Here is a 15827-nt window from a genome sequence, read left to right on the forward strand (position 1 = left end):
CGCGCGCGTGTGTGTGTGTGTGTACGCGCTTGTGCATGTTGTGTGTCTGCATAAGGAAATGATTAAACTCTGCTTCCTCTCTCCAGTGCTCCCAGTCCTGTGGTGGCGGTGTTCTATTGCGGAAGGTCTACTGTAAGCAGCTCCTGTCTACAGGGGCCCGTAGAAGGCTTGGAGACGCGGCTTGCTTGGGCGGCAAACCTGCCACTCACAGGGGATGCAGCAACATTGACTGTGAGCCCTATTTGGCAGGAGGAGAATGGGGAAAGGTGAGCAAGTTGAACTAAGGCCAAAGCAAGTGCTTCTTTATAACAGCAATGTCTTTTGCAATTTTCAATGGAATCACAGGGAAGTTTGCTGTGACCAGGCAGCAAATCAGCGCCGATAACCAACAGCAAAATGCTGAAATCGACAATTTTGATATCTGAAAGAAGAGCCGGAGAGGCTGAACAGTGTAAAAAATTACATTTATCTTTACATCAGTATTGATGTCTTTCTATTTGGTGTCAGTTAATGACTTATACAGGTTTCCTTTAGTCAAAGTGAAAAGATGCTTTGCAGTGATTTCCGAAGATGAATTGAGTTGGACCTGGCACATAGAACCGGTCCAACCGCCGGGATGCTGTTTGTCACAAACCTTCCCGAACGCTTCCATCTGTTCCCTGTGGATCTGCAGTGCTCGGTGTCCTGTGGTTTGGGGATTCAGCGCAGGGAGCCAATGTGTCGCCAGTGGACGGCGACAGGCGACCAGGTGAAAGTGGCCCGGGAGCTGTGCTCCGGGCTGCCCTCCCCCCCCCTCGTAAGAACCTGCCGGATGATGGGCTGTCCCAGTAAGGAGCCACTCAAACATCACATGTTCAAATTCACAACACATTCATTATCTGCGTGCATTCCACACTATTGGGGAGTGAGTCATTCAAGAGGACCTACCAAGAGTTCCCTTTTTCAGCTTTTCAAACGAAATAAGTGAGGGCACGAATAGTAAGTAGCAAAAAAAATATTTTTTGAAAATCAATTATCTAAGTGTCGTGTGTTAACACACATATGCAGCTGGCACACACATTTCACCACCTCCTCTGAGCTTTCTGAACAGCTGCAGTGCTCCTTGGTGTAGATTCCTTCATTTAGCTTTTAATGATATTGGGAGACAGTACTGTTTAAAAAGACTGTACTTCTATATGTATTTTTCAAGCAACCTGTTTATTGAGTAACAATCTCTATGCTTTGAACTGCTCTCACATTTGAAGGAGTTAAAAACTAAACTCATTTGTATAATTCAAATCAAATCCACCTCCCTCCCCCCACAGAGCCAGAGATGAGACGCAAAGGACACCAGAAGGTTCTGTTGAAGAACCAAATCAGGCAGACAGTGAGACGTCCACCAAAGACCCGAGGCCATGAGCACGGGGTTCAGCAGTGTCCCACGCTCATGGCTGTGCACAAAGTCTACATCCAAACCCGCAGGGAGAAGCGTCTCCACCTGACTGTTGGGGGCCACGCTTACCTCCTACCCAACACCTCCATAGTCATCAAATGCCCCGTCAGAAGGTTCCCCAAGTCCCACATCCGCTGGCTCAAAGACGGACGCCCCCCACCCACCTCCAAACACCTGGGCATCACCAAATTCGGCTCCCTGAAGATCCAAGTCCTCTCCGCAGAGGACATCGGGGTGTACACGTGTGTGGCCGGACCCGCCTCTGACATCTTCACCCTCCAGCTCCTGGGTGGTGACAGCAAATCCACCGGCAGACTGACCACGGCCAGTCCTCCCAAATGGGACCAAGCGCTGCCGAGTTGCCATCGGCACCACTCAGGCGTGTCCCAGCTGACCGGGCCCGGAGTCAGTGTGTCTTTGCTGCCTCCTGGTGGCCAGGAGGCCCGACTGCAGCCACAGGTGGAGGAGAGGCTGATAAATATCACCCTGAAGGCTGATGGAGGAGAGATCCAACAGGAGCAGGCGTCGCAACTCATTTCCTCACTGCTGACTCACATGTCTGCTGCCCAGCTCTGGACCACAAGCACAGCAGACGGGGGACAAGCTGAAGGTAACAAGACCCCCGGCTGCTTGTTCTCTTTGCAATCTTTGTTTCATTCATGAGCACTTTAACAAACTTAGATGTACGAGTAGCTTCTGCAGAACAGCTTGCACTCACTGCGCATGTCCCCTTGATCAGTTTGGAATGTAGCCGCCTCCCACTGCCCCGCCCCCCAGCTCCCTGCAATTAACAGGAACATTAATGTGATTACACGTTATGAAGACTCCATTGGAACATTCTCACTTTACCTCGGCGCATCAGACATCGTCCATGTTAATTAAAGGTCATCTGGAGCTCTTTCTTTGGGCCAACCAGCCGTCAAGGATTTTTCCTTTGTGATTTTTGCGAAAACAATAGACAAAAGGTTTTATTGTGGCTCCATTGGCGCGAGTGACATGAAATCTTTCTCTCGGGGCAGAATTTATCCTGGCATACCTCAGCGCTTGAAGAATGATTTTGAATATTAGACTTGAAATGTGGCGATGTATTGAGAGGATGATTGGGTGTCTGTTGTCGCCTTCCACCTCTCAGCCGTCCGACCTCCACAGTGGGGTTTAGCTTGTTCATTGAACTACTCTTATTTCGGTTTTCCAGACATCGGAGCACACATATTACTGTTAAATCTTAACTTTTGGCTAAACTGCAAACCAGGATGTTCTCCTATTGACAGATCTTCTGTGTATGAACCTCAAAAATAAAAATGCACAAGCTGTTACGTCCATTTCTTTGTAATTATAGAGCCTAAATAGCTGAGTGCTATTTGGGTGATGTAGAATATTTTGTTGGAATGGCGCAAGTCAGAGCTACTATTGCCAATATGTCAATTTCATCAGCCGCTCTGTAGTTTGCTCCTGTTTTTATTTTAGTCTCATGTTCTTCCTGGATGACAACATGTTTTGGCAAAACTACATTGCAGATGTTTAGTAGAACATCTTAGTATAAAAGAAGCAGGTCTGTTATGTTGTTTAAGTTATTCACCTAAATTGAATAAGTGATCGTCCAGTTTGTTAATGCAGAGAACATAAATATATATTTAATATGAAAACCTTCATTATAATTACAATGTGTCTTTATGTTATTTGGTGTCAGATCTGGGGAGAAAGCTTCATGTCCTGTTTGTATCGGTTTGTCTCCCAGACAGACGTCCCAACTGGTCGGAACGCTCCTCATTGGAAACACACGTGAAAGGAGCAGCAATCGTCAGACAGCCGCTGACCCATCCGCTGGCTTTTCAGGAGACCGTCAACGTCAGCATTGGACAGAGCGCGCTCCTGACCAACGCGATCCGGTCCCTGACAATACGCTGTCCTGCAGGGGGCGTCCCTCCTCCCAAGGTCAGCTGGACAAAAGATGGCGCTCCGCTGCTTCCCGCTGACAGGTAACGTCCCGGAGCTGCTGGCGACATCAAAGGAGCGTTTCACTGGCTGCTCCTGATTTTCATCATGATGTCAGAAAAGCCAAATGAGTATACGTGTGTGTACGGTATTCTTTCAATGAACTCTGCCATGGAAACTCATCAAGACTCTCACACGTTTGAGTCCTTATCTAAAATACTTTGAGTCCCTCCTCTGTATGACTTGTGCGCCTCTCAGAAAGTACTGCAAGCTTCTTCTTTGGTCCTTTACACAGAGAAGTGTTTCCGTCGTCTGTCTGCAGGGTCTCCTGGGACATCTCTGGAGGACTCCACATCCTTCAGCCCAGAGTGTCTGACAGAGGACAGTACAAGTGCACAGCTACCAACACGCTGGGCTCAGACTCAGAGACGTCTCAGCTGCTGGTGGCAGGTGACGATCTACAATCTGTAATACATTCCGATCGACTGCAAATACACTATTCTAGGAACTTTCTCTGAATGCAAAAGAGATCACAACACAAAGAGTGGCAGATAATCTTCCTCTGTGTGGAACTTCAGAACCGCCAGCCATTGCGGCGTCATGGAGGAACGTGTCGGACCACGGGGCGGTGTTGGGCCAGAGCTTGAGGTCCACAGTCGGGGGACGAGTCAGCGTTCGCCCTGGTGCCAACCTCACCCTGGACTGCCCCGTTACCGGTAGGTCACATCACTTGATTTGGGTGAGAAGTTTGTTTTCTCACTTGAGTAGACTGCTGTTTGTCAGAGTACTAAAATGTGCCTCCAGTGGACGGCAGCACGCTGCCTGTACGGTGCAGAGTGGAGTCCTGTGTGTTGACTGCGGACAGGATAAGGCATAATAAAATCTACATCAAATCCAGTGCGGTGGTAAGTTAGTGGGAGACTGCTTGCGACATTGCAAAGCAACGTTGTACGTAAACAAGGAAGTTGGATCGGTCAGGCTCAAATGGCTCAAAGCCACATTTTATCTGGAAAATGGTGAATGAAAACCTGGCTTTGCCGCCCTCTGAATTTGAAGTTTATGTTGTAAACCTGAGAGGCAAAACTATGATGGCTTCAAAATGTTGTACTGCACTGAATGCGACATGATCAGACCCTGAGTTGGATCTGTAATGTGAAGTGTGACCAATACTTTTCATTGGACCTTCTGCATTCTCCGTCCGTCAGGATTTCCTCCCCCCACAGTGACATGGAACAAAAAGAACGGGCCCTTCGGGACCGCCGCGGTTTCACTGCCTTCTGGCTCACTTTGGATCAGGAATGTTTCTCTGCACCACCGAGGCATCTACACGTGTACCGCTGCCAACGCCATCGGAAAGTCCGCGGCTTCTACCGACCTGCAGGTCTACGGTGGGCTGCTACTCTCGAAACTCTGCATCCAACATCAGCACACGTTCTCAGGCGATGAAACGCTGGAATAAGGTTTCGGGTGTGTGCGTTTCTCTTTGTGTACGTGTGTTTGTGTGTCCAGGGGTTAGCGGCGTAGTTCCAGTCTCACAGGAGCTGAACAGAAGACGGGTCCTCATGGCGTCACAGCGGGGGACGAGTGCCGCTATCAGGCCTGGAGACGCTCTACGTATCGGTAAGTCGCCATTTCTAGGCTCAGAGACATTTCTTCCTACGTTTCCGACAGACGGCACTCCACAACAAGGCTTTTGTTTGGCCGCAGAAAGGTGCACTTGATGAGTTGAAGGTCCGGTGAACCCGAGTCCTCCAGTCAAATGTCTTTGTGATGAAAGATACAGGTTGCTGTATTGTTGCGTGAGGATTCACCTTATTTTGAAAGCTTTCTTCTCCACACACACCCACGTAAGCACACACACGGTTCGGCTTATTTCATTTCAAAGACAAAGTGGCACAATCTACACGTGCATTCAGCTCTGTTGCTATAATATCGCACATTAATGACAAAATTCATCCACTCCTCTGACTAAAATTTACAAATTTTCTAAAATATTTGTATGTCATTTAACTACATAAAGGCTTTCATCCTGTTTGTATTGGTTGTATACAGATATTTGAGAATGAGATATTTAGAAAGAAAGATCACCAAGCCAGCATTCCCATTTTAATCCGTAATCTCCTCTCACATCTCAGTAACATTGTTGGACTCAAAGTGGACCGTTAAAAAAACCCTCCAAATCAATGGTACAGAGATAGTCTGCTTTGTTCCGCACAATATTCACCAATATTTGCCGAAATGTGACTCATTTCCCACAATGCCACTCAACCACCGGCATGTTTCCGTCTGTCTGTTAGGTGCTAATGAAAGCTTGAGAGCTCACTTCTGAACTCCACATCCTCAGATGGTTTCCTTCTTCTAGCCGAGGTTTCCTCAAGTGACTTTACCTGATAACTCAGTCACCTTGTCTCAGAATTACTGAGGGGAATCACTTGAGCATTGCAACATTTGAGAAGTCTCCCACCTGTAAACAGAAGTCCTCCCGAAACACAGTATGTTTAACGGTCTATTAAACTGTTCACTCTGTCCAGTCTGCTTCATTCAGTCTGCTCTGGTCTTTGGAAAGGCTGCCCAGTCCTCGCTGGTCACAGACTGCCAGTGCTGTGGGGCTACAACAACCTGACCCTGAGGGGGGTGTCCAGTCCAGAGCGGACCCGGGCTCCTGGTCCCGATCGCCGCCTGCAGTACCGGATGCTGGCGGGAGGCCGCGTCCTCGAGGTCAACACGCTGCAGGTTAAGTTCTCAGGCCGGTACCGATGCCAGACCACCATCAACGGTACCAGACAAACGCTGTCTGCCTGGATGGACGTTCACATTGAAGGTGAGCAGTAAGTCCATCTGCATGTGGGAAAGATATATAAATTAAATATATACATGAAATCTAAAATGGATTATTAACCCGTTCATATTTTTTTATTCTAAATATATTTTGACCACAGAGACGAGCTGGCGTTTAGGAGGGTGGACCACATGCAGTGCTACTTGTGGGAATAGAGGAAGTGGGCTGCGCAGGATTGACTGTGTCAATCAGGAGGGAAAGACCGTGCAGCCCTCCATGTGCCGGCACGTCCCAAAACCCATCGCCTCCCCGGTTGGCTGCAACAGACAGGACTGCCCTCCCAGGTACGTGTCTCTCTAACTTTGATTCATTTAAAAGACAAAACACAATACACGTTGTCTGGGACTCACGTAAGTAACTCAAGCCAGCGGCTCGATAACATTTAAACATGGAAGTGTTCCCCAAACAACGTCACAGCTATCGACACACTTCCCGGCTCAACTTTGACCTGCTGGTATTTGGATTTAGTATTTAAATGATTTTAAATTTAAATTACTTGTCTGTTACTTGTTCGTTAGTGCACTTTATGCTTAATATTTTTCTTTTTAACTTTTTTAATATTTAAAATTTTTAACTTTATTCCTCGTTTTATACTAACCCATTGCATTAGCATTTCATTTTACTTTATTTTATTACTTGTGCACTGCTGTCTACTGTCGCGCACTAACCGCCAAGACAAATTCCTTGTACGTTTAGCATATTTTGGCAAATAAATGTTTCCTGATTCCTGATTCCTAAATATGGGTGTGTTTTTATTAACAGCTGAGGCAAAAATCCTACATTTTTTAGTTTAACACTAACAAAATCTATATTTTAACAGAAGCAAATAGTAAGTGAAACATACTATTAATTGTGTAATATTCCGGAGTAGACCATCATTGTTGTTCTCAGGAAGCTTCTGCCGTCTCTCCTGTCAAACATACAAATTCCTTGTATGTTTGACATATTTTGGCCAATAAATGTTTCCTGATTCCTCCTGCGGTACCGTTTTTTGTATCCCGCTGTCATCCGTCCGCGCCCAGGCATTTTATTACCGTCCTATCTGGCGCCATCTGGTGACCGAATCTGGAACTACAACGACATTCAATGATTGCAGCTTTGACCTTAAACATTATAAAGCTTAAACATAATATGGCATGCATTACATAATCGCTATTATCGAATATGTAATGCACTCTAATCATAATATATCTTACATCATCATATTTCATAACATCTTAAACATTAAAATTGAATTCATCTTTATATAATCGAAAGTGTTGCCACATAGAGGACTTTCCCCTCTGAAATCCTAACACAGCAAAACAATGAGCTCTGATTTTACATGTGCAATACAAATGTGTACAGTATATATTACATTATTTACATTGTTGTGTATTTTTTGTTGATGTCTTGGCAGTATGTTTTTTTCTATTTATTACGTTCATGCCAATAAAGCGAGATTAAAATTCACCTGTAATAAAAGGAGATTGTTGCGTGTCGTATACTCTATACACAGCTATTTATATTTCTTGTGTCGGGTCACCGATTCAGATGGCTGGTATCGGAGTGGTCCGAGTGTTCAGCCTCATGTGGGGGGGGCTGGAAGAGGAGGCAGGTGTCCTGTCAGCAGTTGGATGCCAGAGGCGCTGTGAGGACCGCAGCTTCCTGTGAGAGGAAGAGCCGGCCTCTGGACGCGGAGCCGTGCACGGCCAGTGTTTGTCCGGTCTGGGTAACCAGTCCATGGGGGAAGGTATGTGCTCCAACACACAATGACGTGTGTACGCTGCACTACAGAGAACGAAGTGTTCCGTGTAAATCGTATTTTCTTTCTCAATATCAGTGTTCAGGGAGGTGTTTGGGCCGAACTTCCACCATACAGAAAAGATCTGTCCTCTGCCAACATGTCAACGGCTCCTCGTACACCGACTGTGATCTCAGAGACAGGTACATGTTCAATCATCAGGAAAAGACCGATGAGACTAATGAATAGTACTGCTGTCAGATCTGTGCTCTTACACAACTACAATAGAACAATAATGTCCACGAGTATCAAACGTCATACCTGCAAACCCGCTTTCCAGGGAAATTCGTTGTTCTGAAATCAAAATATGTCATTCACGTGAATCGTGTAGATCAAAAGAGGGTTTTTAGGACTTTTTTTCACTTTTTCCACCCAGGTTTGAGCGTATGTAACATTTTCTTAATGAGGTCCCAGCTGCATGGCTCTGCAGAGAACACAAACCTTTTGTCTTGTGAAACAGGTTCCAGGACTCTGAAAAGGTGTGTGTAGCTAAAACTATAACTTGTGTCACGAAGGCCTCCGTCGGTGCGTAACTGCTCCTCTGACCGCTGCGATGTGGAGTGGCGTCCCGGTGCGTGGCGGCCATGCACTGTGGTCTGTGGGAGCGGCTTCCAGTCCCGCAGGGTGGACTGTGTTCAGCGCGGGAGTGGCAGGACTCTGGCTGAGCAGAACTGTGCCTGGCTGCAGCAGCCCCCCACCTGGCAGCACTGCAACACCACCAGCTGTGGGAGTAAGTCTGTCTGTGTGTGTGTGTGTGTGTGTGTGTGTGTGTGTGTGTACACACCACAGGGAAATCTGCATTTTCTAATCAACAAAGTGTTTTATTTCAATTATAAACTAGTCGTTGAGTGTAGTGACAAAACTAAAATAGATTACACATAGAATTCATTACAATCTATTAAGTGGTTCCATTTCATCCGTCTTGGTTAGCAATAATTAGGGTGTCAGGAAAGGCAGTTAACAGCATTTCTTTTTGAGCATTGGGAGGGGCTTAACATTGCTCTGCACATTGAAGAAAGTATTTTTATTTTAAATCTCTACTAGACCGCGTGGTCAATAAAAGTAAAGCTATTTGTAACCGATGCCAACGGAATTATTTATTATATACTCTTACCATGAGAATGAAGTACTACGAACCTGAAGTACCTCTTTCATGCGTTACAATATTGAGGAGAGTACTTACACATAATTCTGTCCCTTTCTTTTAATTATTACCAGATTACACAGCAGTCCAATCCAATAAATACAAGTGTATATTATGAGAGCTGTAAATCACCATCACAGGTAAATGCTTCATCAGTGATTTAACTAAGTGTTTGTCTACATGCAGGTGAATGCAAGGACACCACCCAGTACTGCAGTGTGGTGAAGAGACTGAAGCTGTGTTACCTGGAGATGTACAAACAGAGATGCTGTGGCTCCTGTTCACAACATCTGGACTCCCCTTAGTAGCAGTGAGTCCTAACCGCGCCACGTTTTGTACAACAGATGGACTGCAATGAGACCAATGACTAAAAGGAATAATCAATGAATCATCTACGAAACAAGTGCACATATTTAAACTGGACTATTGAGTCCATTTTTTTTCTTTGAAGGAACATGACCAGCTTGGAAAGATGAAGGGGCTTCATTTTTCCTAAGCTGGACTCGATAATCCTTTTATGAGAAAATGCTCCCAATGTGGATCAAATTGAGATTTTGGACTCTCTTTCACGTAAAGAGACATTCATTATCTTGGTGTGGCCCAGCCAAATGTATTGTACGTGTACCACTGCTGCCCGGTAAACAATCCTTACACTGAAGGATTGCTCTGTTAGTATTTTCCTTTATTGGGTTTGAGTCACGTTATCCACTGCTGATATCATTAAGGTTCATCACATCGACAGCTTTGTGAAAACTCCTGAGGATTGTTGCAGTCATACACCCATACATCTTTTTTATTCAATTGGCAGCTTGTTTTTTGTTTTTAAAAAGTTAGTCATGTAAACTATTAAAGCTAAATTCCAGCTGTGATTTGGAAACATAGTTGAGGGATGGTGATGAGTGCCAACGACTTTATTTGGAGGTAAAAATCCAGAGTATGTCTCCTTGCTTTATGAGAGCTGCTGACCTCAACAACATTCACACGGCTTCCAGTGTCCCGTGTGTTTAGTGTCTTGTGATGCGGTTCCAGAGGTTTTTCCAATCCTGATCAATTTAAACGTTTAGTCATTTTAGACATTTTTCTGATTTAAAGAAATAAACCACAAAACCCACTTTTGGGGTGTTTAGCAGTTTAGAATGTTGAGTCTTCAAAACCCCACATCTGTTCAACAAACCTGATCACCAGGTGGAATGTTGATACTGGACAAATCAGCAAGATGCTCGATGACATAGTATCTATTTACTACTCAAACTTCCTCTCAACAGTCGACCCACTGCGTGGAGTCCCATTCAGCAAGCAGCAGCGCCAAACCAAAAGTGGCATCTGGCAAGTACAAAAGAGAGAGATCTGAGGGAGATAACACCCACTTGCCTGGGTTGGGCATCCGAGGCGACACAGTTGGAAACGCGGTGGGCGAGGGATTAAAAACAAGAGCCAGAGAAAGGGTGCGAGATCCAACGTAACAAGCCTGATCAAATGAACCGGTAGTTCAAGGAGATAGAAATGTGTACCAAGGAGGTATTATGGTAAGGACAGGGTAACTTGATGTTAAGGGTAGGGGTCAACAACTGTGCCCCAAAACATCCACACTGGATTCCACTACAGTAAAGGACCCAATGTGTCTTACGGTGGCGTACAAATGACGTACTGCAGAATCAACAAGTATGAACATATTGGGTTGATAAAACCCATATGCACACACCAAAACCAAGCAGTAAGAGTTGATTGTTAGATTTACAATATCATTGTCAGGTTTTGTGGAAAAAAAACACAATTTAGAAAGACCATTGTCTTGTGATGTGAAGGCGCTGAGGCGGGAATGTAGTCAAACGTCACTGAAGGGAAAAGCGCTGCTGCTGTTAGTGTTGGTTATATAAACATGGGATCATATTTACACTCTATTCTTACCATTCACCATACCGAATCACTACTAAAACACTGACTTTAAACAGACAGGTCTATTTGCGTTACCTTTTTGTTGTTAATTACAGTGGTCCTCAACCACCGGGCCACTTGGTACCACGAGAAATAAAATAATGAAAACTGGACTGGATTCTCTCCCAATTACATCGTACACCCTCTTGACACCCTTGACATTTGCCGTGCGCAACGACTACTCCCAGTACACTCCCGCCCCTGGATCAGCGGCGGCTTTACGAATGCTCGCTCCATTTTCAGTCTTGACGCGACGTGTGGGCCTCCCTCCTGCTCTGACTGCAGCTGTGACTGCTGCGCAAGCCGCAAGGTTCCTGTGAGACTCGCTAAGGACAGTAACTGCAGGACGATACGTGCTTTCACGTCAGACACCACAAAAGTCTCCAATAAAACCAGAAAAGGTCACTAGATTTGTCGCTAGTCGCTTTTGACAGCAAAATTTGCCAAGAGGGTTTGGAAAGTCACTGTACCAAACTATGAAGGAGCCTGTGCATGTCTTAACTCAGAATTTCCCTTTATTTATTTTTTTTAATGGTGGAAATCGGCTTCCATACCTTCACGACCGGTCCGCAAATTTTCTTTTTAACGTGAAACCGGTCCGCAAAAAAGGTTGGGGACCACTGGTTTATCATACTGATATGCTGCATTGTAAAATGTCTTGTATATACTGTGTTCTAAGTGCAATATCTTATATTAAGTATATGTAGATTGTGTGTGACTTTTATTTTCTTACATCGTCGTAGTCAAGGTGTCTTTTTAACTCCTGTTGAAGATCTTGGAGCGTTTGGCATAAGTACATTTTGAGTCGGTGGAATGTTTGTGGCCATTCACCTGGTTCTATTTGCATGTGTATAAGTGATATCTCCAATGTTTTATATCTCCATTTGTGAAATCCTCCATTGTTGGCCCTTGCTACTGATGGCTTTACAGTGTTTATCTGATGTGGTAACACTGCTCGTGGACACGGTCGCTGTCCTGATGAAATATGATGTAGTACAATAGTAAAAAAAGTATAGTAAAAGTATTTAAGTTCTTTAGATAACTTGGCAGAGGAATAAAGACAGTTTAATCACTTTGATCATCTTTGTCTGCATTTATTTATTTACTCCATCCATTTCTGAAAGTATGCGATAAAGGTTTCCTGAAGAAAAAATCCTAATTTGAAAGGGGGATGTACATTATTTTCGTCAACTGTAAATGTTTTTAATATATCAGTACTCCTATGCAAATTACAAAAACAATATGTACGCTGAGTGATGTTTACAGCTGGACCCGAGGATGGGATATTTCAAGGTAAATATTTTGGAAAATCCGTGTTTGTCTGACTCGAGTCAAAGCTGATGATGCATATCATTTTCATCTCTGGGTGTATCAAGCAAAGAGATATGTCCGGGTAGGCTACACGTTACACACTCAGCTTGTGAAATACAGCAGACTTTGATACTGTGGGTTACCTTCCAGCCTCAGTTTTTGTCTGGGACAGATTGTCAATACACATATAGCCTAATTTGGCATGGAAATATTTGCTGTCTTGCAAAAGCCAAACTGGATCTAGTTGGTCTGCCCGTCATCGCTGATTCTGCTGTCATTGAATCAGAAACAATGGAGGACATACTTATCGCTGCAGTATGTGGACACCCTAAGCTCTATGAAAGTTTTAAAACACCTCAGTTTATTGAAATGTACAGTGTCATTTCTGTGGTAGCTGTTTTTGTTCAGGGAGCCAGTCCCTCTGTGCAAGTCGCCGACTCTGGGTCCAGCAATTGAGCCCCAGACCATCACGCTTCCTCCTCCATGTCTTACAGTTGGCGTAACACAGCAGGGAACTTTCCGCGTATACTCGGTGTACAAAAGCTCTGCGTGATGAACCAAATATTTCAATTTTTGATTCAGCGGTCCATGAGACCTGCTTCAGTAGTCCACTGGCGGTGCCTCAGGGTTATATTTGTTTGTCTACCTTTATTAATTGCCTTTTTCTTGCTATTATGAGACCAATATACTCCTTCCCGCAGTACTTTCCAAATATTACTTAGAAGGTTGTAGTAATCCAATCTGTTCCAAAACTGCTTTTATACAGACATAGTTACTAAGTGATCAACAAAAGTGAAGACACCTGTGGGAATTGTTAGTATCACGTTTCAAGGCCTAATTACTTCCATTGCTGCAGAACAGCTGCAAGTTGTTAACCCATCACTTGTTCCCTGAAAAAATATGTTTTGTGTAACTCTGAAATCTACATTATTTTTCAGTTTTGGTAACCTAAACTATTTTGTTTAACTTGTTCTAAAACTTTTGACCGGTAGGGCAGATGTTCTTGATTTTAGCTATTTGTTGTATTTTACTATGAACCAATCGGCGGCATATATGTTTCATGTCTGTGGACTCGTGCCGAAAGAAATGGAAAGGACTGAGAGACACTTATCTAAAAGAGAAAATAAAGGAGACAGAGAAGAGAAGTAGCTCAGGAGCCGGCTCACTTATTAAGAAGAGAAAGTTCTCTGCGATCTTGTCTTTCCTCCACCCTTTCACCACCCCGAGGGAAACTAGCAGTAAGACGGGTCTGGGATCAAGGAAAATGGGACCGCAGATTACAACACAGATACCGGACCAGTCCAGGACAAGGGTTCAGAAACAGCAGCAGGGCCATCCAAGATTGACAGATGAGGGAGGCTAACAAGTGAAGAAGCAGAATCACAGTCTGGTTAACGGAAAAGACATGTATGGCTGAAAAAGGCACTAGACCAAAGTATAAGCTGTATCCAGTGTTTAAGTTATAGTTTAATCTTCCAGAGACCAGGATACAAACTTTTACAACCACCACCTGGGCCACATTCACAAAGCGGCCAGAACTCAAATTCCAATCGCCCTTCTCAATATCATTGAGATTGACATTTAGTCACGGTCACACGCCCTTTTAACCCCAATGACAAGACCTCGCTTTTTATTCAAGGAAATCCCTAAAAATCGGTACAAACCAACCGTCAAATTCTAAAATCCCACTACCAGGACTCTCTCCAACACTTCAAAACTACCCTGACTGCATTCAACAACCTAGATTGGAAACAGGCCTGGGGTGTACCCAGCACCTGGATGAGGAAAAAGTACTTATTGACTGTAAATAAGTGAGAACAACGTCTTGACATCCCCTTAGGTATGACGGTTACAGTTTTTGACACAACCTCCACACCTCATCGACTACCAGGATCCCCCATCGGCCCCAACCCCAGACGCCAACTTCCGAGTCCCAACGCGGGTCCCTGACCCAGATCCCAACCTTCAAGACCACCACCCTCCTTCCTGCTTTTCTCCCCCCACCTACTTCACTTTCATCCCTCCACCTCCCCCCAACGTCTTTCATTCTCTTACTATCCCTCCTCAGACTCCACCACAACCACCCACGAACCTCCCCCAGATATCCTGTCTTCAAACTACCCTTCTCATCTCGCTTCCCCTCGATACTACGCTGGTACTGGGAGGCATCTAGCCCACTCCACAGTCTTCCACTGGGAAAAATGACATGGAGACATCTCCAAAAACCCCACCCTCTATAACATTTCTAGCATCGGCCCAGGATCCTCCCATACCCAACCAGCACGTTCCAGACCTTCAAGTATTTCAGACTTATACTTTCCCCTGTCCCCCACTACCTCTCCTCCGGTCCAAAGTACACACGCCACCAGAAACAGGGAAAGGTCACACCTATGTGGAAACTAAATCCCACAAGACCAATCTTGATACTGGGAGACTCGTCCAGGTTGACCGCTAGCCTGGCTAAGCTACCCTTTGGGAGCTTAGTTCCAATATATCCATTTTCATCAAGGAGGCGGACAGGGTACTTGTAGTACTTATGGGCCACAATCAATATGTCCAGGAGGCCCACAGACAACTAAAAAACCCACAACATTATACCAGTCTTGGATATCCCATTTACCCACATACGGCTAACTCATGGCCAACGCCCTGGTTCAATGGCCTTAGGCAAATGATCACCAAAGAACAACGTGCCTACCTCGTTACTATTGTGAGGCATCACAAAAGATAGTTCTACCTCCTCCCAAAAATCCCCAAACCACCAGAGGCTTGGCCAGTCCTCCACAAAATGCCTCCAGAAAGACCCATTGTTTGTGACTAACAGCGAAAGCTATCACATAGCGGAATTCCTGGACCACCATCTTAATCATCTCACTAATATGCATGCCAGTGTAACCGTCATTTTTAGATTTTTGTATTATGTGCATGCTTTTACTTCCAGTTTTATTGTTCATTAATCATCGTTTGCATGTTTTTATTATCTGTGTGTGGTGGTTAATGTAGTATTGCAGATGCGGTTTTATTTTTTTACCTACCTTATATTTTGAGTGTGAGATGTGATAAGTGAGTGTCTAATGGTGCTTCTCATTAGGGTCAACAGGTGCGTCCTGGAATTGACGGCAGGTGTGCCGCTCGACCCCTTTAAAGAGTCTGGTGTGGTACAGGGGAGGGCGCGCGGCAGTTGGAGCAGCACGAAGTGGAGGTGGACAGGCAGACTTTTACTAGTATTGTGACCGGTTGTTTTAAAAAACTTTTAGAAATCCGTCTGCGGTTTGGCTTTTCAGTACATTGGTTAGTGAATTATCCTCGTGGCAGAAATACCCTCGTTTCCTTTGTCCTTCCTGGCCCAATCTGGTCTCCTTTTTCATTTTTAAAAAGAGCTCCACCTCTTTACTGTGATTTGACGGCTTTGCAAAATCTGAAACTACTTTTTTAGATTCAGTCATTT

The 15827-nt window shown here is 44.8% G+C and overlaps 1 protein-coding gene across 2 annotated transcripts in view; it reads left to right on the forward strand.

Moving 5' to 3' along the window:
- The window catches only part of adamtsl3 (ADAMTS-like 3), an 88694-nt gene extending 76551 nt beyond the window's left edge, over window positions 1-12143 (forward strand). For both annotated transcript variants that reach the window (XM_078085278.1, XM_078085279.1), the window contains 14 exons: window positions 87-266; window positions 674-827; window positions 1305-2042; window positions 3171-3411; window positions 3690-3817; window positions 3946-4083; window positions 4573-4755; window positions 4877-4987; window positions 5934-6188; window positions 6307-6490; window positions 7740-7938; window positions 8029-8132; window positions 8505-8719; window positions 9320-12143. In XM_078085278.1, coding sequence (XP_077941404.1) covers window positions 87-266; window positions 674-827; window positions 1305-2042; window positions 3171-3411; window positions 3690-3817; window positions 3946-4083; window positions 4573-4755; window positions 4877-4987; window positions 5934-6188; window positions 6307-6490; window positions 7740-7938; window positions 8029-8132; window positions 8505-8719; window positions 9320-9438 — 2949 coding nt within the window. In that variant the 3' untranslated portion in view covers window positions 9439-12143. The remainder of the gene's footprint in view (window positions 1-86; window positions 267-673; window positions 828-1304; window positions 2043-3170; window positions 3412-3689; window positions 3818-3945; window positions 4084-4572; window positions 4756-4876; window positions 4988-5933; window positions 6189-6306; window positions 6491-7739; window positions 7939-8028; window positions 8133-8504; window positions 8720-9319) is intronic.
- Window positions 12144-15827: the final 3684 nt, after the last annotated feature.

This window comes from Gasterosteus aculeatus, chromosome 12, assembly GCF_964276395.1.
Source record: "Gasterosteus aculeatus chromosome 12, fGasAcu3.hap1.1, whole genome shotgun sequence".
NCBI classification, from domain to species: Eukaryota; Metazoa; Chordata; class Actinopteri; order Perciformes; family Gasterosteidae; genus Gasterosteus; species Gasterosteus aculeatus.